Below are 21,692 nucleotides of genomic sequence, written 5' to 3' on the forward strand. Positions count from 1 at the left end.
GGCAAGTTGGCCACACCGGTGTCGTCGTAACGGGGGCGTGCTTGCTCTGATGCGCGTGCGTCAATTACACCAAAAAAAAATATTAACGGAATGAATTCAATAAATTGGTTACCGCCGTTAAGGCGTTATTTTTGACAGCCCTGGCTGGAATAACACATCAACACAACTCCTCCCAGGCTTTTTACTGCACAAAATTCTTTGACAAAGCATACGTGTGGGTAAAATATAGTCTTTATAAGGTGCTGGAATGTCATACAAGATTCCATATCCAAAGTATGATAGGAGAAGCATTGCAAGCACACAAGATATGAACACAACATGTGGATTATGCTTCAAGTTGTACATCATTTACACTCGTGCATGGAAAAGGATATGGAACAGCAACATGAAGTATTTATTAGCTGATGCACAGTGCACAGTATATTGTACTTTCCTGTTGTCTTGATTGGTGGAAGAACTAAAATGTGGAATTACGGGAAAAGTGGGAATTTTTGGGGAATGTGGGAAATGATTATCCTGAATATTTCCAAAAGACTCTCTCAACTTGTGTCAAACTATACTGTAATTCTCCTTCATTGAGGACGTTTGACTTTCCCATTCTTCTGACTGCTGGTCCACCAAAGTCATGATTTTCTGCTAGCAAAGAGAAGCTACCAGCTGCAGTCAGTCATGATTACCAGTGAGAAATGAACAGCGCTTGGCCTTGTCAGATTAAAAGACATTCTGGAACCTTCAGAACCGCTTATAAGATTTAGGTGAATGTATGTACAATCAAACCTTGGTTTTCCTACGCCCCAGTTTTCGGATGATTCAGTTTGGTACATTTAGCAACCCAGTAGATGCTAAACTACCTGAACAAAACATCTTAGCTTTGTGTTATACACCACAAAGCTCATTAGTGTCATATCTAATAATATATCTCATTCATAATACATTTATTTTTACACTATGTTGCAAAAATGGACCCCATGAACAAACAACTTCTACCAAGCAGGTGTTAATGTTTCACAAACAACATTGTTGAGTTATTAAACAATACACATCAACAAAACAAGCAAAAATGTATCATGTGTGCAAACACTATCAGCAATGCCCATAAAACACCACTAGGGGACAGTATTGCTCTGCAAACATGTCAGACAGTGATAATTCAATCTTTAGCGATAATATTTAATCGATTTCTCACATAATTCATGGCGTTGGACATTGACGCCTCCACTGTGTAACAATGCAAACTGAACAGTCAAGATGACAGATGACTGCTTGTGGATGATTGCAAATATATCTATATAAATATTAGAGCTGCAACAATTAATTGAAGAATTGATGATTAATCGATTATCCAATTAATCGACAACTCTTGGTGTTCGATTAATCCTTTTTTTTAACATCAGCTTTAACTTTGATCAACATTTTTGCCTCTTTTCTGATATGTTGCGGACCAAACCACTGACTGTGTTTAATTCACATTGATTTGGTCAGTCTGGGGTCGAACCGATTACTCGATTAATTGAAACAAGCCTCAGATTAATCAACTTAGAAAATTATATGACATGAATGGACAGCACAAGTCTAGTCTTTGGTCTTTAAATACAATAAACAGAAAAAACAACCAAATTATTCAATCACCCCCACTCCATTGTAAACCTCATTTATTTTCAAAATGGACAGCCTTTCAATAAAGGCCAATAAAACTCACTTGGGGGGGCAAACATTCGATACGCCACCGTTCACTTCGCACAGAGATGCGCAGATGTCAGAGTATTAGAAAGGTTTATAGTTTCTCAACATCAGCAAAGTCGTGATTTCAAACTACCTTCAGATGTCCCCAGGTTTCTTCCTCACAAGAGTCATCTTCGGGCAGCCAACCCGATATTTAACCTGGCGATTCCAAGAGTTTTCTCAAGGTGTGGCCGATCATTCCATTTTCCATGTGCTATTTGTTGGCTTATAGGATCTTGGTTTCTTGGCTGTCATAGCCTGTTACTGCTAATCCTGTCTGGGCTGTCCAAAAAAGATGTGTTTTCACTCAGTTATATTTCGTGAGTCTTATTTATGGCTAATATGTTTTATTTCCTGCCACTATTTTTACTCTATTTAGTCATAGATGGTATTTTGTAATGTGGTAATCTCTTGTTTATGGCCTAAGACACAAATTTCAAAGGGAGAATATTCAAAACATCACACAGGAACCTGAGGTTCATTGACGTTTTGGAATGTAACTCTAATTTTTAGAGAAAATTTGCCCCCCAAAGTCGCAAGAATTTTACTAGACTTCATCTCGGCAAGCGTTGGCTTTTTCGTTGGCTTTTTGGGAACACCAATTCAAAAAAGCTGTCCACATGGCAGCCTCTCGGGGATTACGTCACATGCAGCAGAGTGATCGCAATTTAATGAAAATCAATGAAAACCAGGAAATTGTCATCACTTTCTAACAAGAAACCTCCAGGATGGCCAGGACAGGAAAACAGGACATGTCCTGGGAAAACAGGATGTTTGGTCACCCTAGTTTCACTATAAATTTTGCTTGTTGTTGGTCACTGCAAACTGGAGCCACATTTTGCTGCCTTTTTCAGTTGTTTCTTCAACTTTTTTCCCTTTTCCGATGGACTCTAAGGAATAACTTTTCCCAAAATTCCTGTTTGAATGACACAGCATTCTCGCTCTGACGACGAATACGCTTGTTTGCCCCCCAAGTGATTGAGCCCGTCATGACTGCAATCGGACGCAACCAAACATTTTTGATTGTTTCTTACTTTTCAATTAATATCATTGATGATAAGGTAACGATAAGTCACTCCTCATGAATGTATTATCTTATCTTAAGATATCTGAGGCAATTCTATAGTGGAACCTTGGTTAACATACGATCCTGTTAGCAAATTTTTTGGTTCACCTTAAAAATTTGTAGCAAAAATTTGGCCTAGGTTTGCATACATTTCCCGGTTAGTGTCTTGCCGTCTTATTAAGACACTGCGTGAGTCCAACTGTGTTCGGAACGTATCATCCCCGTTAGCATCGTGTTAACATAGAAACGGCAACCGGGAGTCATTGTCCCCCAGCTCCGTCGGCCGTCTATGACATCATCAGTGGTTGACTCTGTAGTTCTTTGCTAACTAACATAGTCAGGCCACAAGACTATGCTTTTCTTGTTGAGCAAAATAACCTAAAATTGAGTCTGAGAAAATCGCAAGTGCCAGCATTTTGATAAAGGTGAGAAACACTACTGAATTTAAGAAATAACTCACGGCAAAACACGAAGGGTGGTGTCGCCATCTTTGTCAACAATCACGTTGGTTGAATATGGCCTATTACTAGTAAAAAACTATGTATATTTGAGCATATTTTACATATTTTTGGGCCTAAGTTAAGCTTTTTCAAGCATAAAAATGGATAAATGGACTAAAATATAAAAAGAAGGCATTCACAAGATGCATTCAAAGACGTGATCATATGCAGTATTCTACACTGGTCACAAGGTGCCAAGAGTCACCGCAGGAAGTACTGTACAGAAACAGGAAGTAAGAAAAGAACAACGAACGAACTTCCCCAATGCTAACCTGTGTGAGTCTATATTATGTCTTATTTTCTTTTATGTGTACGATACTGGGTAATAGGAGTGTAAAGGTGACTATAGGGGTGTTATTTCATGTCTAGAGTGTTCTAATAATGTAAAAACTGTATTTTAAAGGTCGAAAACAGATTTTCTATGGTCTAACTACAGAAATGTCCCATTTATAAATAAGGAATCCTACTTTTATCATATTCGGGTCTTCAACCAATTAACCACAAAAACCGAGTGATTACTGTAATTGTAATTATTTCTTATGGGAAAAATGTATTCATTAAGAGTGCTTTTCAGTTAGTCGGAGCTTCTGGAACGGATTGATGACGCGAACCAAGGTTCCACTGTATTGGCGTGAACTCCATATTTTCATGAAGGTGTACCATCAAAACCTTTCGTACGCCCCAGTTTTCGTATGATTCAGTTTGGGTGGAAAATTTTCACAAAAGGTTTGTCTCGGTTTTCGTACAATATTGCACGTAAGAAACTAGTCCGTTTGCCCTGGAGCCTTGAGTATGTACTGCCCAAACAAATCACCCTAGGCGTTGCTGACTTACTGCCCGTGCATTTTTTATTGAGTGCAACTGCTAAATAAGAAAGTTGCGAGTGCCAGCACTTTGATAAAGAAGGTGATAAACACTATTGAAAGCCAAATGTAGAAATGAGCAAAATCAAACGACACACTAGTCATGGGATCAGCCAGTCACCAGTATCTTGTAAACATGTCCAGCTGCTTATCCTGCTGGCTACATAACACAGCCATACACCTTTTGTTTCTTTTCTTCAAAACAAGTCTTTTTTTCTTCTCATAGATACAGTATGTGTATTTACAGTATATGCATATATTTAGCACTGTGATTGTTTTCATTAGCTCCTGTGCATGCTCCCCTAAACGAAATGCAGTCGTGTTATCTGCAAGTAATACTAACTTTAAGCCTTTCAAATCAAATCAACAACTTTGGTCCCAGCATTGACCCTTGGGGTATGCCGCAAAGCGTACCCAAGCATGAAGATGCGTGTTTTTGACACGTCACAAATTGCTTCCTGTTTGTTAAGTAGCCTTTCTCATAATTCCAAATCACCACCCTGATTCCGTACTGTTGTAACTGATCAACTAAGATATTGTGATTGATTGAAGAGCTTATTCATACCGCAAATGTTTGAAACAAAACATCCAGAAAAATATATAAATACCCTTTTGAGCCCTCCCATAGTTGTTTATTCTTCCCTAATATGATGACAAACTTGAACGTATGCGGTGCTGCCTTGTGCTGCAGGAGAGGAAGTCTTAGTCGGAGACATGGTTTCCACATCATGCAGAGATAAAGGACGAGTTAGTGGGGTCAGCACAGAGAGTCTCCTGTTGGAACAGGCTGAGGTGTTTTGGGAGAGTCAGTGGTCACACGTCATAAAGATGTACCTGGTGCTCAGGTCTAGCTGATGGATGGACTGTCTGTCTGGGAGTCTGCAGTCTCCGACGGGGAGTCGGGCACCTCCGGTGGATCATCTGTGCTGGTGCTGGTGGAAACTTGAGTGGGAAAACCGTGCGATGCTGTTGCCACCTGAGACTCAGCGCTCGGACCCGACTTCTCCTCGGACTGTGCGGCTGGCGTGAGGTGCAAGGAGCCTGGGAGTTTGACGGGGCAAAACGCCGAGCCTGTCGGGATGAAGTTGACCTTGTTCTTGTCTGGGCAGGAGAAGAGGGGGGTTGATGCTGACGTGGACTGCCGGGAGCTGAAAAGATCAAGTGCAGTGTGATTGGCAAATCACATGTGCTGCTAAACGCTCTGTCCCTTACTGCCGTTTATCCATTCCGCCTGCCTCCATCTCAATATTTACGTCAGACAGCAACAAATTTGAATATTCTGGCTTTGAACGGCAGGTAGAACAATGTGAGTAACATCCAAATATGTCTGAGAAACATCTGATTAAGTATAAGTAACGAACGAAACTGCTGGAAAAACGTCCGGATTACGTCTATCAACATCCAGTTTCCGTTCACCACTTCATCACAACAGTCGTAGCTCCTGCACGCTCCACATCACTTGTTCGGAAATTATATTTGGATCACTATTACCTTGGAATACTATTATTTGGACGGCTATTACCTTGGAATACTATTACTGTGGAGCACAGTCGTCCCTTGTTTATCGCTGTTAATTGGTTTCAGACCCGACTGTGATAAGTGAATTTCCGCAAAGTAGAATTCAGTATTAAGAAATTGAATATTTTCATACTTGGAGCACAGAAAAGCTGTTAATGACCTTCTAAATATAGTTTTTACTATTATTAGACTTTTACCCTCTAGATATGAAATAACACCCCTACAGTCATCTTTATATTTCTATTACCCAATATAGTAACATAATAAAAGAAAATAAGCCATCTTAGATGTAAATATGGTAATATAGACTCACATGTTAGCATTAACAGGTACTTTTATGGTGGCTCATGTCTCGTCGATGTAACGTTACTGACCCCTAGAGTTTAGGGTAGAATACGACTCTATTGCTGCTGTATATGGCAGAGACCACAAGCAGCGAACATTCACACAGGAGCTGCTGTCAGCCACTCTCTACACTGCTAACCTGCTGCGAGCACTCAGCTAACAGTCAACTCCAGCTAGCTGACGTCACATACGTCACTTCCCTGTCCCCGCTTCTTAAAGTCACGTCTTTTAAATTCCTTATATGATATTGTTCATTTAGCCATTTTTATGCTTGAAAATGCTTAATTTAGGCCATCAATAGATAAAATTTGCTGAAATATGCATATTTTTTTTACTAATAATAGACCATAGAGCGCCCCATGTCAGCTGGGATAGGTTCCAGCATACCCCCGCGAGAGGGAGTGTGATGATGAGTGGGATGTATACATGGAAGATTCAATTTTGATGCTATTGTCGTCCAAATGTTGTCATGCTGTGTATGGGGAGTTGTGTGGCTGGAGGAGGATGAGCTGTCTGCCTGTCCAATAGTCATAAAAGATTCCGCCCGAGTAATCCTGAAAACCGCAAAAAAAAAAAAACGCCAGAGTAATGTATGACAACCGCCAAACGCTATCCAAAATTTTGAACTTGTCAAACGTTTGGAACGGTTGGCATCTGTCAATGTCTAGATACGTCTGTAAAGCAGCTAAAAAAAACGTATGCTTCCCTTTTTTAGACCATATGGTTAAACGGGGCAGTCGGACAAAACCTTTAATTTGATTTGATTTATTTTATTTTTTATTTATATTTAGATTCAAGCACATACCTCATCTCCTCAAAGGCTTTAATCTTCTCACAACCTTCAGGCGGCTCTCTCTTGAACATGTAGCTGTTGTTGGGTTTAGGTGAGGAGGCGAATTTGGGTAGTGGTGAGCTGCTTTCACCGTCTGTGAACAAAAAATAAAATATTTTCGGACTTTAAGACGCATTCACCGGCGATTGCAACACCAACTTAGCTCAGGGTGATGAGGAGTCAGCGCTGACTATAAACTGAATGAAAAAGTAGGACTTGAATAGAGAAAGGGTGTCCAAAAAGGAGACACAGCACATGGGACACCGGGGCCTCACCCTCACCCTGGAAGCAAGGCTGGAGGATGGGCTCGCAGGCGAGCACCTGGTGATCAGGCCTTCACTCGTGGAGCCCAGCCTGAAAGAGCCACACAAGATCTCCCCCACAACCCGTAGACCCACCACCTGAGGGGGCAAACATACGGGTCGGGTGCAATGTGTGTTGGGTGGTGGTCGAGCGTGGGTGCCTGGGTGACCTAAACTTTGGTGGACAAATCTGGTTCTTGGAACATGGAACATCATCTCCCTGGTGGGGAGGGAGTCTGAGCTGGAGTGAGAGGTTGAGACATTCTGACTAGACATAGTCAGACTCACCTTGACCCACAGTTCGGGTTCGGAATCCAAACTCGTCGAGAGAGGCTGGACCTTATTCTACTCTGGAGTTGCCGCAGGGTAGAGGCGGCAAGTTGATGAGGGCTTATTAATAGCTCCCCAAGGGCATTCCCAATGGACGAGAGGGTCATTTCCCAAAAGTAAAGTGTTTGTGCGCACCAAACGGCAGTTCGTAATTGTGAGTGTTAGGCGCTATTTGTTTTTCATTTTTACTCACTACTTCCAATGACAGTTGGCGTACCGCACTTTGGGAACATAGGCTGGAGAGCATCCCTGCCTGTGACTCCGAAGTCCCACTAGGAGACTTCAACGCCCATGTGGGCAACGACAGTGTAACCTGGAGGGACGTGATCGGGCGGATCAGCCTCCCTGATCTGAACCTGTGTGAGGTAACTGGACTTGTGTGTTAAACACAGTTTGTTCATAACAAACACCATGTTTGAACATACGGATGTCTATACGTGCACCTGGCACCAGGACACCCCAGGCCACAGGCCTATGATCGACTTTGTAGTCGTATCATCAGACCTGCATCTTCATGTTTTGGACACACGGGTAAAGAGAGGGGCTGAGTAGTCAACTGATCACCACCTGGTGATGAGTTGGATTTGAAGGTAGGGGAGGATGCCGAACAGACCTGGTAGGCCCAAAAGTATACTGAGGGTGTGATGGGAACATTTGATAGAGTTGCCCATCCCTCGAGTCTTCAACTCTCGCCTGCAGCAGACCTTCCCCTGCATCCTGGGGGGGCCAACGATATTGAGTCTGAATGGGCCATGTTCCGTGTGTCCATTGCTAAGGCAGCTGATCAGAGTTGTGGCCGTTGTGTTGCCAGTTGTGGTGGCAAATTCTGAACACGATGGTAGACACCGGAAGTTAGGGCTACTAACAAGCTGAAGGAGTCTTACCAAGCATGGATGGCTTGACGGACTCCAAAAGCAGCTGACAGGTGGCGGCAGGACAAGCGTCACGCAGCTTTGGTGGTGGTCGAGGCAAAAACGGTTGGCTTCGTAGAGGTTAGCAAAACGTCCGACACCTCTGAAAGGGGAAGCAGTGGCACACACAGTCCACACTGTTTCCAGTGGGGACAGAGACTTGCTGACCTCAACTGAGGATATAATCGGGCAGTGGACAAAATACTTTTGAGTCCCTTCACAACATACCGACATACCTTCCGTAGAGGAAGCAGAGTCTGAGGACATGAACACGGACATGTCCATCACCATGGTTGAAGTATCTGTGGTAGTCAAAAAAGTCCTCAGTGGCTAACTGGGGGGAAGGGATGGACCCTGAATTCCTCAAGGCTCTGCATGTTGTGGGACACGTCTCTTCAACATTGCATGGAAGTCAAGAACAGTACCTCGGGATTGGCAGACCAAGGTGGCGGTTCCCCATTTCAAGAAGCGTGTCCGGAAGGAGTGTTCCAACTACAGGGAGATCACACTCCTCAGCCTCCCTGGGAAAGTCTATTCCAGAGTGCTAGACAGAAGGGTACGACCATTAGTCCAACCTCAGTGGTCTTCGTCCTGGTCGTGGAACACGGGATCAGCTCTACAAGGAGGGTGCATGGGAGTTTGCCCAACCGGTTCACATGTGTTTTGTGGACTTGGTAAAGGCATTGGACCGGGAGTGTCCTGTGGGGGATGTTCCGGGAGTACGGGGTTGGTCCTACGACGTGCCATTCAGTCCTTATACAATCGGAGCAGAAACCTGGTTCGCATTGTCAGCAGTAAGGCGAGCCTGTTCTCTGTGAATACTGGCCTCCGCCAGGGCTGCCACTTGTCACTGATTCTGTTCCTAATTTTTATTGACAAAATGTCAAGGCATAGCCAAGGCGTTGAGGGGTCAAGTTTGGGGGCCTTATGGTAATGGTTTAATTTATTTCGAACATGCATACAAGTTAGATTGGAACACATCACATAGCCTTAGGATCTCATGTCTGACTATCGTGGTGAACAGACAGCTGAGCTGGAAGGCAAAGGTGTCGATTTACCCATTGATCTACGTTCCGACCCTCACACCTGGTCATGAGCTTTGGGTAGTGAGCAAAGTGTATCGGGGCGTGTGAAAAGAGGTTTTTTGAATGGATTTATTGTCAATGGATAGTCGTCATGGATTGCCATCATGCCCCAAACAAGCTAAACATTTGGATGTTGGACTGCTGTGACTGGTTTGTGAAACATAGTAGTTGAGCTTCAAAAAATGAAGGAATTAAACTTGTAAATAGAGGATACCGTATTTTCACGACCATAACGCGCACTTAAAAGTCTTAAATTTTCTCCAAAATGGACGGGGCGCCTTTATAAATGCGTATATATGTGTGCACCGAGTTCCAAAATCTGTAAATGTTGTTGTGTGACTTTGATGAGCGCTCCGCTTGACTGACTGGGAGCATTTGCTGCTTGTATAGAGGAAAGGTGGACGTGACTGAGGACAACATGCTTCCTCGCCGAAAGGGTGCGTGTGAAAGAGGACGCAAAAGGCACGCCCCCAGTAGGTTTACTGTAGTAGTGCCGGTATGTGCATTGTGCAAAACATCGGTTTGGCTTAGGACCCCTGCACGGTAACGAAACTGACTCTGACAATGATGAGAAGATGAGGACTTTGATGGATTTGTGGATGAGGATTGATGAAAACAATAACGTGAATACGTTGTTAAATACTTCAATAAAGTACAACCGAACTCAGTTTTGCTCCCGCTGCCTTTTTAAAAACATATGTTAAAACGTATGTTTTAGGGTGCATGCATGCTACCGTGTGTTTTAAGCTAGCATATGTTTTACCATGCCTGCGCCAAAATAATACAGTGCACCTTATGTATGTGTTAAATACAGAAATAGCACCCCTAACTGAGACTGCGCCTTTTAATACGGTGCGCCTTATGGTCGCGAAAATACGGTAGTTGGTTTTTGCTCTTCAGCGTTCCCAAAATGAAGAGTTCTACTTGAAAAGGACAATAATCTCTGGTTTATCGTTGAGGATTGTGACCTGTCCAGCACTGACAAAAAAACTTCATGGTGTAAAAGATGTACTTCTTGTGTTGTCAATCACTCTGTGCCAAAATTCGAAAAACCGCATGCTACTACAAGTAGAACATGAACCCAGTGATCTCAGCACTGTCTTTGAATTTAGAATGACACAGAATGAAACAGGATGTTTTTGACCTTTATCAGGATCGTCGAGTAGATCCTCTGTGGAGTAAGGACTGCTGTCATGTGATCCAGGTGGGCAGGCAGGTGAGGGGCAGGGTGACAAGCTGGAGCAACTGCTGGACCGCCCAGGACCTAAGGGAGTTTGGGTGTCCATGCTCCGGGAGCTGCTGCTACGCTGCTGGGGAGGGAAGGGTGCCCTGCGGCCATCAGGAACCTCCAGGGACTGCATTCCATGTGAAGAAGGACAGCACCGTTGTTGGATGAATCGAGGCTATGTGCCATTACATTGTAATTATGCACTGTCTGGGCATATAATATACATTATACAGCCGCACCTTCAGCTCCTCCTTCTCTCCGTTGTCTTTAATAAAGACCTTCTCCAGCTCATGGTTGATGCCCTCCATGCTGCTGGGTACCCGAGAAATGGAGGGCTTTGGCACCGTGATGTTGGACAGTGGCATCTGGGTTGACTTCGACATGGACAGGTGCTGAAGCACACACAGACACAGGAGCAGCTTTTAAAACACCATCATTAAAACACTATGAATATGGGACTATGCAATTCTGACTTTTGGATACGAAAAGTGCAAATGGTAGTTTGTTTAGTTGTACATACTGCAAGACATTGTGCACCTAATTGATTTTGCAGAAAAAAAATCACTATTTCGCAGAATGTTGCGACCTCTGGCATGTTTCACAGACCAAGTAGCGAGTTATGAAAATGATCAGAGCGGCCACAGAACTACACTAGCGTAGCTATGTGATGCTAAAGTGCTAACATTCGATTTTAACATCATGCTTGGATCGCCTATTCACTGATGAAAAACGACATGATCCCACGTCTGGAACTGACTGACTAATAGTTGCCAGAACTGGCTAAATTCATGAAGAATCAACCATAAAAAATGTAAATGCCATTTCATTTTTTTATGGTCGATTCTTCATGAATCTTATGATTTGTCACTAGTCGCTTTTTGTGTATCTAGAGGTGTCTGATTACTCGCTAAACATAGCGACAAAGTCACCATGTTGGCAACACGGATCCCTCCTGTAACATCTTCTTCTTCTCTGGCGGCCTGCCACAAATAAATGAATGTAAGGGAAACACTAATATCATTTAAAAACTCAATTTAGCATAATACCAAAGAATACCAACGTCTCTATGCAGCTCTGAGCTGGAGCCACACCTGACCAATCGAACAGAGTGGAGGATACCAACTCTTAGTTTGCCTGCCAAGAGGAGAAGAAGGCAGATTTACCTGTATACAACCTGAAGATTTATGGAATATATATATTTTTTTTACCACTGGGGTCAAATATTAAAATAACTAAATATAAACAAAAAACAAAAATAAAATCTAAACAAAATTCTATTATCTTCTTCAGAATGAGCAGTCCATATGCACGGTGCCAATTGAATAGGGAATAAAATACTGGTTTGAGTACTTGATGCCCCTGTATCAACGCTGAATTGTATTATACCTGCAGACATGTTTATGAACGTGCACTGTCCCTGCCACTTTTAACCCGTGCCATGAAAGAAATAATCGAATGTGGTTTGCAGAAGACGGCCTACGTGTTTATTTCTAGACTCCACTCGGCCCGATGTTGTCGTAACTGCACACACTTGCAAGGATGGAAAAACAACCACAATGTGACAAGCTGCATCATCATCACAAGATACATGTCATTATAAAATAATATCAACTGCTAACACCCACCGGCACTGCTCAATGTTTCATATTTATTTGAACCGCCATTACAGCTTACCAAATGTTATTTCTTATATATTTGACCCAATTAGATCGTTATTAGCTAATGAGCAAGACTAGTCAACACGATATGAGCGAAGCCATGGTGAGAAAACCAAACTACCTCAAGTAAAACGTCATTTGTACATCCCCTGTCTTAACATTCAATCAAGTAGTGCTGTGAATTTCATACAACTTCGCTCTCGACGTGTGTATGTTTTGCTTTACAAATCGGCTTGCATGGATTCAAGAGAATTTCGACAGACAAATGATGTGGTGACCTACTTGTGCTGTTATTTCCAATACCCTCTCATCAAAACAAAACGCGGCGCCTGATGACGAAGGCTGGGAAAGCATTCGCGAAAGGACGATTTTTGTGTAATTTTAGTCTTGGGTGATGGCATATAAATACACCGAATACAAGATAAGGCGGTTATTACCCCAAACATGATGAAGTGTCGCTTTCCAAACTTACCTACACTTCATGAACATCGCCCGACGCTTCAATTGCCACATTTCCTGAGCAAGTTTGGTATGACAGTAGCTTAGCCTAGCACTGTGCTATGTACTATGATGGCTGCGTCGCAAGCTAATACATCAAATAATAAACCAAATAGTACATTCAGTCTTACCTAAAGATTGTGGAATGGTTAATGGAGATTGTGGAACGCTCCTGTTATCCGGAGGGGTCTCTCTGGTCCAGCCAGGTGTCCGAGCTGCCTCCACCCGGGCTGGCGGGACTGGAGCTAAGAGGCGGAGGACCTCCAGCGTTCTTCCCAGAGACAGACGAGGAGGACGGGGAGATGCTGGCTTGTGCTCCGGTGGCACCGAGGATGCAACGCACCTCAGGGACAAGCGATCACGTATGCACGTGAACGACTATTGACCATAATGACAATGACATGTACTTGTATACCACTATTGATCACAATGATACAGCTTTTTTTTTTTTTAGAATTTATTATTCTAGAAGTGTGATGTCCAAAGTGCGGCTCGGAGGCCGTTTGCAGCACGCTGCTCTTTTTTTTCAACCTAGTGGTTAGTAGTTAGCCACACAGTGGTTAGCATGTTGGCCACACAGTCAGGAGATCTGGATTCCAATCTGTTTGGGCATCTCTGTGGAGTTTGCATTTTCTCCCCGTGCATGCATGTTTTCTCCGGGTACTCTGGTTTCCTCCCATATTCCAAAAATATGCATGTTAGGTTCATTAATTAGAGACTCTAAATTGCCCATTGGTAAGAATGTGATTATGAATGGTTGGTTGTCTGCATGTGCCTTGTGATTGGCTGACGACCAGTCCCAGGTGTGCCCCGCCTCTTGCCCAAAGTCAGCTGGGTTAGGCTACAGCATACCCCCTCAACCCTAGTGAGGACACGCAGTATAGAAAATGGATGGATGGTTGCAGAAAAAACGCCAATAAAGTAAAAATATTATGGGAATGAAGTTAGTTTTGAGGAAAAAAAACTTGCAGAAAGTTTAAATGGAAAATTAAAGAAAAGCAACACCAAAAATGGAAAAAAAATGCTGTAATTTTATGAGAATATAGTATAGTTACAGTATAGTTAGAGTATAAACTTGCATAGAGTTGAAATAGTACATCAAAAAAAATTAAGTCATAATATTATGAGAAACAAACAAAGTTGTAATTTTTGGAAAATTAGGTTGTGAAAAAAGTTGTCATATGAGAATAAAGACTAATTATTATGGGAATAAAGTCATAATGACGAGAAAAACATTTACAAGAAGAAAGCTGAAATAGTTGGAAAAAACAACAGCAGAAATGCAAACAACAGCTGTAATATTATGAGAGTAAAGTCGAAATATTAAGACAAAAAAAGTCATATTGTAATGAGAAAAAAGGCACAATTTTACTACAATAAACTCAGAATATTATGATATATTATGTGGTTTTAGTAGCATACAGTTTAAATATTTTAAGAAAAAATGTGTTATTTTTTTTAAAGTTGCAGTATTATGAGAAACAAAAAAAAATGTAAAAAAAAAAGAAAATTAGGTTTGGGAAAATGTATAATACAGTATGGGAATAATCAATTGTTTTTTTTGTTGGCCTATAAAAATAAATTCAATTGATTATTAATTCTATATTATTACACTAATTTGCTTTGTCACCTACAACACAAAGTTAAGATGTTTTGTTCAGCCTATATTGACCTCCACTGGATTGCTTTTAGCATCTTTAACGTACAAAATGTATCACATTTTTATGTATGTGACCTTCTTTATAAAAAGTCTGGACCCCCCCTGGTTTCCCGTGCACTTGATCATAGTATTAAACAGAATATAGTACGTAAATATTGCAACATGCAAGCATAATAAAACAGGGGACATAACAGTTTATGATAAATCTTTAGTGCTTGATGACTTTGTCTCTCAATAACAAAAAGAAAATATATAACCGTATACAGAAAGGCACCGCGGGTTCATTTGACTGATTTTTTGACAGAAAGATACAATATATTTGACAATTCGTTTGTTAAGGTAAGATTATATTTCACTGCAGTCCAAGGAAAAGTTGCAACAATACAAGAGAGACTCAGCTAAATTATGATTCTAAATGAAAATAAAATCCAGTAACACAGCTTTGTTTGACAATACAAGGAGAGAAAACATTTTTAGTCTTGGTTTTGCTCGTGTTGCTGTGGCTGTGGTTAGAAAATGAATGACGCCTATGCATTATGAAGGACGGCTTTCTCTAAACTGAAGTCATACTGGAAATACGCCAGGTTGGAGTTCATGTCTTTGGACAGCAGCACGTCAGGAATGTAAGAGAATCCTGCCTGCATTGCCTGGACATGAGGTGACAAAGTGAAGGGGATGTCCCCGAGGAGATCTGGTACAGGTGAGGCAGCCTCTATGACTGACGACACCGCTGGCAGGGACGTGCTAGATGCTGAGAAATGGTTTTCTGTTGGTTGCGCTTCAGGTGGACATGACTGTGAAAAGTACAAATCAATATTATCGGTCAGATACTGCGTGTTAAACCACAATGGTATTAGACAGTATCAGAGTAAAGGCATAGCTTTGGGATTTCTGGCCTCAGGGGGCCGCCGCCGGTGAAACCACATAAATGCCATATCATTGCACATCTAGTTATCATTTTCATTTTGTATTATTTTACCAACAAACTTGCGTTGAAAATAGTCAAACTGTTGTATAATTCAATTTAAATGGGTTTGACAGCAAACCATAAAAAAATAATTTAAAAAAATCAAAATGTTATTTTTTTTTTATTATTTTCTTAAATTTTTTTTGCTTAATATATTTTAAAAAGGAAAAATAAATTATACAATTAAGAATAGATATATAATTTTAAAAAATAATACTAAAAATAATTTAAAAATAAGTGTCTTTTGATGTGCATTATTTAATTATTAATAATTTATTAATTTATTATTAATTTATTTATTAATAATTTAATTATTTAATGTGGCTTTCACGGGCCACATTAAATGATATGGCGGGCCGAATCTGGCCCCCATGTCTTGTGTTTGACACCTGTGGTCTACACAGTGGAACATTGGTTAGCATGTTTTCCGAGTGATATAGAAAATTTACACCACAATGTAGCATTTTCAGATTAGCGCACAATATGTCACCTTTAGCTTGCTGTGCTTTCATTGACTGCATTTGATCACGTGATCCCGTACCACCACCCCCTGGGCGCAACCCATGATCACGCGCAGAAGCAGAAGTAGCAACACAAATGTATCTGCTGCTGCGGCAGCAGTGGATGCAGTAGAGTTCATAACTGTGTGTGTGTGTGTGTGTGTGGTTTTTATTGGAGTGTTTTTTTTCTTAACAGTTTTTGGTTATGATTGTAATTTTTGAAGTGCAGCTTTTGCTAAAAGAGACTGAAAGTCCATTTTATTTTCATTATGATATTTTTTGTTTTTTTTGGGTTATTTATTATGTTTCATTTATTTAAAAGCTCTTGATATTCCAATTACAATGTTAAATACTCTTGAGAAATTAAAGTTTATTGCTTTTGATATAATGTACTCTCATTATTATGCCACGTAATTAATGACAAAATTGTTTTAAAAAATGTTGTCCATAATATCGATTATCGACAATAATTTGGGGGCCAATTATCGTCCAGCAAAATTTGTTATCGACATTTCTCCTCTGTAGTTTAGTGTACGCGCACACATATTACTAAATATATTTTAAAATAAGTGTACAATAAAGTGCCCTTGCTTTACTACAAGAAATGCCCTTAAGTTTTGTGTAAATATAAATCAAATAACGGTGTTTACTAGGGGTCTTGCGTCCCAAGTTCTCGCAAGATTAAAAGGTGACCGAAAACAAATGTCTCATAGGCACTAGGCCTGGAACGATAATAAATTAATCAATCACACAATAAATGAAAATGAACTTGATAATTTTGCTGTCCTCAATATATTGCCATGTGCCTGTTTTCCTCGTCTCCTGTCTCCAAACAGGCAGGAAGAGAGTTCACTCTGTGCATTGGTTGCAGCACCTTGGTGTGGAGTGAGCCCGTCTGTCAGTCATACACTCTCTTTGTCTTGGTGGGTGGGTCTCATGAACGGAGTGTCTCGTGACACAGTGTTTACTGCAGCAGGGATGTTCCTGATCAGCATAGATAATAAAAGCTCCGAAGGGACCAGTAAAAAGCTCACCTTTGCTGGCAGGACAACGACATTGGTCGAAGGTTGTGCAATGTTCATTGATTGCATCTTCCGCCGCTGCTCTTCCACAGTTTCTCCTTCAAAGATACAAACAATTTCTTTTGAGATCTCAAATCAGAACCATAAGATGATGTCAAATTCTAGAACTAGCATCAACATAACTCTTTCGAAGTACACACATCTCCAGTAGGAAGTACATAGAAAAACAATTCATAGAAATAGATAGAGAGCCAATACATAGAAAAAAATGCACACTTTTAAAATTATCATTGGAAAACCATGAATTGCAGCATTACTAAAGATACTATGAAACAAGTTTGCTTAAGGCTACAATGAATGCGTAATAAATCATTCTGCTGCTTACCAATGATAACAAAGGCGCCATCAGATTCCCTCTCTGATTGCTTCTTTGAATCTTTACGTAAACCCAAGAAAGACAACATGGTCGCCCTGTGTCAAAAAAAGTTGAGGATAAAATGATTGGAAAGGCTGTCAATTGACATATTGACGACGGTTTAATGACGGATATTACCTACAGCGTAACAGTAGACGAGGTCCACCGTGGTATTTTATAGTAAAGATCTGAACATTAAAAGTAGCGCTCGTGTCGGTCGTGCCTTGTTATAAAGTTCTGGGTGCTGCCATTAGAGTCGTAAACACCAATTACGTCTGGTCATGACGTAAAGTAATATACGGTTTCTCTGAAGATTTTCAACAAGCTGTTTATTTACAGGTCAACATACTAACAGGCCATCCCATTTGCTGCGGTGCGTTGTTGTGTGTGTCCGTGTAGAAACGACATGTACTGTCATTTTCGTACCAAACACATGACCACAGTCATGTTTCGTATTTCCATGCATTTTGAATGTGTGTTTGTTTGTGTGTTCTTATTTCTTAATTTGTATGTATTGATGGATATAGAGTTACATCAAATAATAATGATAGTAATTAACTGTGAGAACCCTTTTCCAACATGTCATGTCAATGTACATACACCCGGAAATAAATTCTTTCGGACAGCGGATATGTAGTCAGAGGAAATTTGGGTACGTTTCTAATATTCACCGTAATGGTCTGCTATGTAGTTTGCTTTTGTTAAACGTCGGTCTCCGCCCGCGCGGGGCACAGTGTAACATGAAAGTAAGCAATACAATTTTAGCGCGGGAGCTTGGTTTGTGTGGGTTCAGTATACGCCATTACAGCCAGCAAACAAAATGTCTACTATACTGGATGTGCCAAAGCCTCGAATTAACTGCTCGATGTTGTCGCGGTATATTAACAAACCAGTGTGTGTCGTCGGGCGTGTTGAAAAGGTTATTGTGTGATATACAATACTAGAGACTGATTAAGTGAGTATCAACATGTATCATTGTTTGCTTATTTTCTTCGTTAGGTGCATCCAAGTGGAAAAACGTTCACAGTTGCTGACGGAGAAGGACAAATTGCCACAGTTGAGCTAAATGAACCTGTGAGTATGTTATTGTCCTCTTTAAAAAAAATATATTTATAAAGTTGATAGAATTACGTCGAACATCTTTCCTTACACCATCAGTGAAACAACTTGGTCTCGTGGTGCTGTTGTTTTTTTTATTTCACTGAATATTTGATACCAATTGCAGCAACAAAAACCGCTTATATTATTATCACCATGAGAAATATCACATATGGCAGTAAAGTCTTCATTATGCTACGGCGTAAACACTACGAAGGTGTTTTGGTTCAGCTGGCTTCCGCGTTAAACTGGCTGTCATTAGTGATGTGTTGGTCGCGAACGAATCGGCTCAAAGAGCCGGCTCTTTGAAATGAACGACAGGAGCCGATTGGTTTTGCCGTCGTCTTTTTTTTCTATTAAAGCCACATTTTTACGACAGTGCTCATGCGACGTCACGTGCTGTGATAGTTACTATTTTTTAAATGTATGAACATAAATGGTCAATAACTATACTTCATGTACTATATGTAATATGTTGGAACGGTTATTTTATTAGTGACTCTTACTAGATGACTTTGTTAGCATGCGGAGGTTTCTATCATCTTTATTGACCAAGACTGAGCTACGTAAAAACTTAAGCAATGCACATAGTGCAGATGTAAACCTCATATCCAGTTATGTATAGCATACATGAAAAATACAATAAAAACACGGAAAATGCAGTGATATTTGATTGATTTGAACATTTCGCTTCAGCATCACATATCACAATTCCACATGTTCAAAAGGAGTAGGAAGAAACAGCTTTTTCAGTCCCAGCCCATTTGTTTCACATCAATTGCTAATACGTTTCACAGTTATTAATACATTTTACATCAATTGCTAATGCATTTGTTCATTTGAACATCACTGCAGTGTGTGTCAGCGCTCCTTAGCGGGGCTGCTGCCCCCTCCCTGCTCAGAACGTGTGTGAAATTTTCTATTTTTCAAAAGCAAAATGGAGCCGTACGGTGGCCTAGTGGTTAGCATGTTGGCCACACAGTCAGGAGATCGGGAAGACCTGGGTTTGAATCGCCGTTGGGCATCTCTGTGTGGGGTTTGCATGTTCTCCCCGTGCCTGCGTGGGTTTTCTGCGAGTACTCAGGTTTCCTCCCACATTCCAAAAACATGCATGTTAGGTTAATTGGCGACTCTAAATTGTCCATTGGTATGAATGTGAGTGTCAGTGGTTGTTTGTCTATATGTGCTTTGCAATTGGCTGGCGATCAGTCCAGGGTGTACCCCGCCTCTCGCACGCAGTCAGGTGGGATAGGCTCCAGCATATCCCCACAACCCTAATGAGGATAAGCGGCATAGAAAATGGATGGATGGATGGATGAAACAACAGTTACGGTTGCGTGTGCGGAGGACCACAGAATGCGGAGGCAAGGTGAGCGGATGACAGGAGTGAACAGAAAGCGCTGGGCTCCGCAGCCTGCGGAGCCCCAGGAAAAAAGGAAAAAAAACACAAAAACTTGCAAAAGGATAGGTCAAGGGACAACTGGAACACCCAGCTTTGGAGACGCCGAATCTTGAAAGGCTTGAGCAATTTGTCGAGCCGCGAGTGCGCTGTCTGAGCAGTCATGGAAGGAACCGGCGTCTCACAGCTGCCCCTACTCCGAGTTAAGTAGGGGGAAGCATTCATTTGCCACTGCCACTGTGTCCAGTTGTCCCGGCTCCTGCTGCACGCCCAGCTGTGGAAGAGAGAGAGAGCGAGAGAACAGGGCGCAGCAGCAGGTGACCGTAACAACAACTTCACACGCATATTTGACTTCGACTTTGTCTAGACTCACAAAAATATCGGGATATACTGTATATCGTATATCGATACTCAACATAAATAAATCGGCATATGAGTTTTGGTCCATATCGCCCAGCCCTATCTCTAGCGAAGAAACCTCGAACAGAACCGTGGCTCTGTGAAGTTGCGGCCTGAGGCGGAGTGACATTTCTGTAAGATTGAAGTTGTTCTGAGATACAATGTCCTTGCTGGGAAGTGGAGCTGTAAGTCATCGCATTTCTTGTTTCTTTGTATCTTCCAGCTTGAAGAGGAGCTGTGCGGAATTGTGGAGGTGATTGGAATGGTGTCCAACAGAGGAGCAGTCATGGCCACCACCTTCAACATGCTGCGAGATGAGAAGGGCATTTCTTTTGGTAGGTCATCATGTAGAGTATCTAGGGGGTCTTAAAAAGTCTCAAATCCCATCATTTCAATTTAAGGCCTTAATATTTAAAATTCTTCAAAAATGTCATTAAATGTCATGTTAAATATGAATTAACCTTTTATATATTAAACAAAAATGCATAAACTTCAGTCCTGCTATACAATGTTTGAAATTGCTTGTCCATGTGTCCCACGAATGGTGATGATGTTCTGTCCACATGTCCCACAGACTTGGAACTCTACAATGAAGCTGTGAAGGTCATTCATGATTTCCCCCAGCATTATCCTTTTCAAGTGGCTGCAAGTGGATAAGCCTTCAGTCTTTTTGGCGTACATGCACCAAATACTGTTTGTCACAAAAGTTGTTTATAATAAACCTTCAGAGATGTAATTGACTGGCTGCCTTTCATCACCTGCTCACCAGCACGTCCATCATTACATAAGCAGTATATGTTCTCTTTCTGAACTTGAGCGTTTTGACTCCATTAAATTGATGATGTAGCCTGCACAGGGCCTGTGTATCTGTGTGCAAGTTCAACACTCCATCTAATATCACAGTTGTCTGAATATATACAGTAAGAATGTGAACACATTTCAATAGGGAAACAATCATTTTTGGCTTTCTGGAATGGATTCATCGTCATCCATCCGTTTTCTATTCTGCTTGTCATACTATGGTTGCCGGTATGCTGGAGCCTATCCCAACCATCTTTGGATGAAAGGTGGAGTACACACTGGACCGGTCGGATTAATTGTTTTTTGTTTTGGTTAACTATTTTATTTACATTATGAGTAATTGTGCAAAATGTATTTTTGCCTGTGTTCAGACTTTGGGGTGTCCAAAACCTTTCCAGCAAGGGCCACGTAGTGAAAAATGAAAGGATGCAACTTTACCACTTTGATATTTTGTAAAGCAACACATGTAGATATGCTAAGAAGTTAGATATTTCAAGAAAAAAATGCATCTCAGCTTTGTCATATACTTGTAGGTGAAAAAGCATATTAGTACAAATTTTGCTCTTTTTATTT

At 41.2% G+C, this 21,692-nt stretch overlaps 3 protein-coding genes across 4 annotated transcripts; 1 reads left to right on the forward strand and 2 right to left on the reverse strand.

Moving 5' to 3' along the window:
• Nucleotides 1-213: 213 nt before the first annotated feature.
• Nucleotides 214-13,275, reverse strand: glcci1a (glucocorticoid induced 1a). Its single transcript, XM_054764369.1, has 5 exons — nt 12,990-13,275; nt 10,942-11,094; nt 10,619-10,829; nt 6,820-6,940; nt 214-5,299 (listed from the first exon to the last, which is right to left on the reverse strand). The coding sequence occupies exons 2-5, from the start codon at nt 11,083-11,085 to the stop codon at nt 4,999-5,001; spliced, it is 777 nt and encodes a 258-aa protein (XP_054620344.1). The 5' UTR covers nt 11,086-11,094; nt 12,990-13,275; the 3' UTR covers nt 214-4,998.
• A 911-nt stretch (nt 13,276-14,186) lies between these two features.
• umad1 (UBAP1-MVB12-associated (UMA) domain containing 1) lies at nt 14,187-17,798 on the reverse strand. 2 transcript variants are annotated; one of them, XM_054764371.1, is made up of 4 exons: nt 17,561-17,626; nt 17,393-17,478; nt 17,020-17,105; nt 14,187-15,312 (listed from the first exon to the last, which is right to left on the reverse strand). In XM_054764371.1, the coding sequence occupies exons 2-4, from the start codon at nt 17,469-17,471 to the stop codon at nt 15,046-15,048; spliced, it is 432 nt and encodes a 143-aa protein (XP_054620346.1). In that variant the 5' UTR covers nt 17,472-17,478; nt 17,561-17,626; the 3' UTR covers nt 14,187-15,045. The 2 variants fall into 2 exon arrangements, with proteins under 2 accessions (XP_054620346.1, XP_054620345.1); XM_054764370.1 differs by having other exon boundaries at nt 14,354-15,312; nt 17,565-17,798.
• A 376-nt stretch (nt 17,799-18,174) lies between these two features.
• On the forward strand, nt 18,175-21,219 carry rpa3 (replication protein A3). Its single transcript, XM_054764078.1, has 4 exons — nt 18,175-18,341; nt 18,422-18,496; nt 20,542-20,653; nt 20,893-21,219. The coding sequence occupies exons 1-4, from the start codon at nt 18,243-18,245 to the stop codon at nt 20,973-20,975; spliced, it is 369 nt and encodes a 122-aa protein (XP_054620053.1). The 5' UTR covers nt 18,175-18,242; the 3' UTR covers nt 20,976-21,219.
• The last annotated feature ends 473 nt before the right edge of the window (nt 21,220-21,692 follow it).

Source organism: Dunckerocampus dactyliophorus, chromosome 20 (assembly GCF_027744805.1).
Source record: "Dunckerocampus dactyliophorus isolate RoL2022-P2 chromosome 20, RoL_Ddac_1.1, whole genome shotgun sequence".
NCBI lineage: Eukaryota > Metazoa > Chordata > Actinopteri > Syngnathiformes > Syngnathidae > Dunckerocampus > Dunckerocampus dactyliophorus.

Coding starts and splice junctions, on each gene's coding strand:
- glcci1a (XM_054764369.1), bottom strand. CDS start 11,085: ATGTCGAAGTCAACCCAGATGCCACTGTCCAACATCACGGTGCCAAAG. Junction 6,941..10,618: donor ACTCGACGATCCTGATAAAG/GTCAAAAACATC, acceptor TTTTGTTCACAG/ACGGTGAAAGCAGCTCACCA. Junction 5,300..6,819: donor AAAGCCTTTGAGGAGATGAG/GTATGTGCTTGA, acceptor TGATCTTTTCAG/CTCCCGGCAGTCCACGTCAG.
- umad1 (XM_054764371.1), bottom strand. CDS start 17,471: ATGTTGTCTTTCTTGGGTTTACGTAAAGATTCAAAGAAGCAATCAGAG. Junction 17,106..17,392: donor TGGCGCCTTTGTTATCATTG/GTAAGCAGCAGA, acceptor GTATCTTTGAAG/GAGAAACTGTGGAAGAGCAG. Junction 15,313..17,019: donor TCGTTGTCCTGCCAGCAAAG/GTGAGCTTTTTA, acceptor TACTTTTCACAG/TCATGTCCACCTGAAGCGCA.
- rpa3 (XM_054764078.1), top strand. CDS start 18,243: ATGTCTACTATACTGGATGTGCCAAAGCCTCGAATTAACTGCTCGATG. Junction 18,342..18,421: donor TCGTCGGGCGTGTTGAAAAG/GTTATTGTGTGA, acceptor TTTCTTCGTTAG/GTGCATCCAAGTGGAAAAAC. Junction 18,497..20,541: donor CAGTTGAGCTAAATGAACCT/GTGAGTATGTTA, acceptor TGTATCTTCCAG/CTTGAAGAGGAGCTGTGCGG.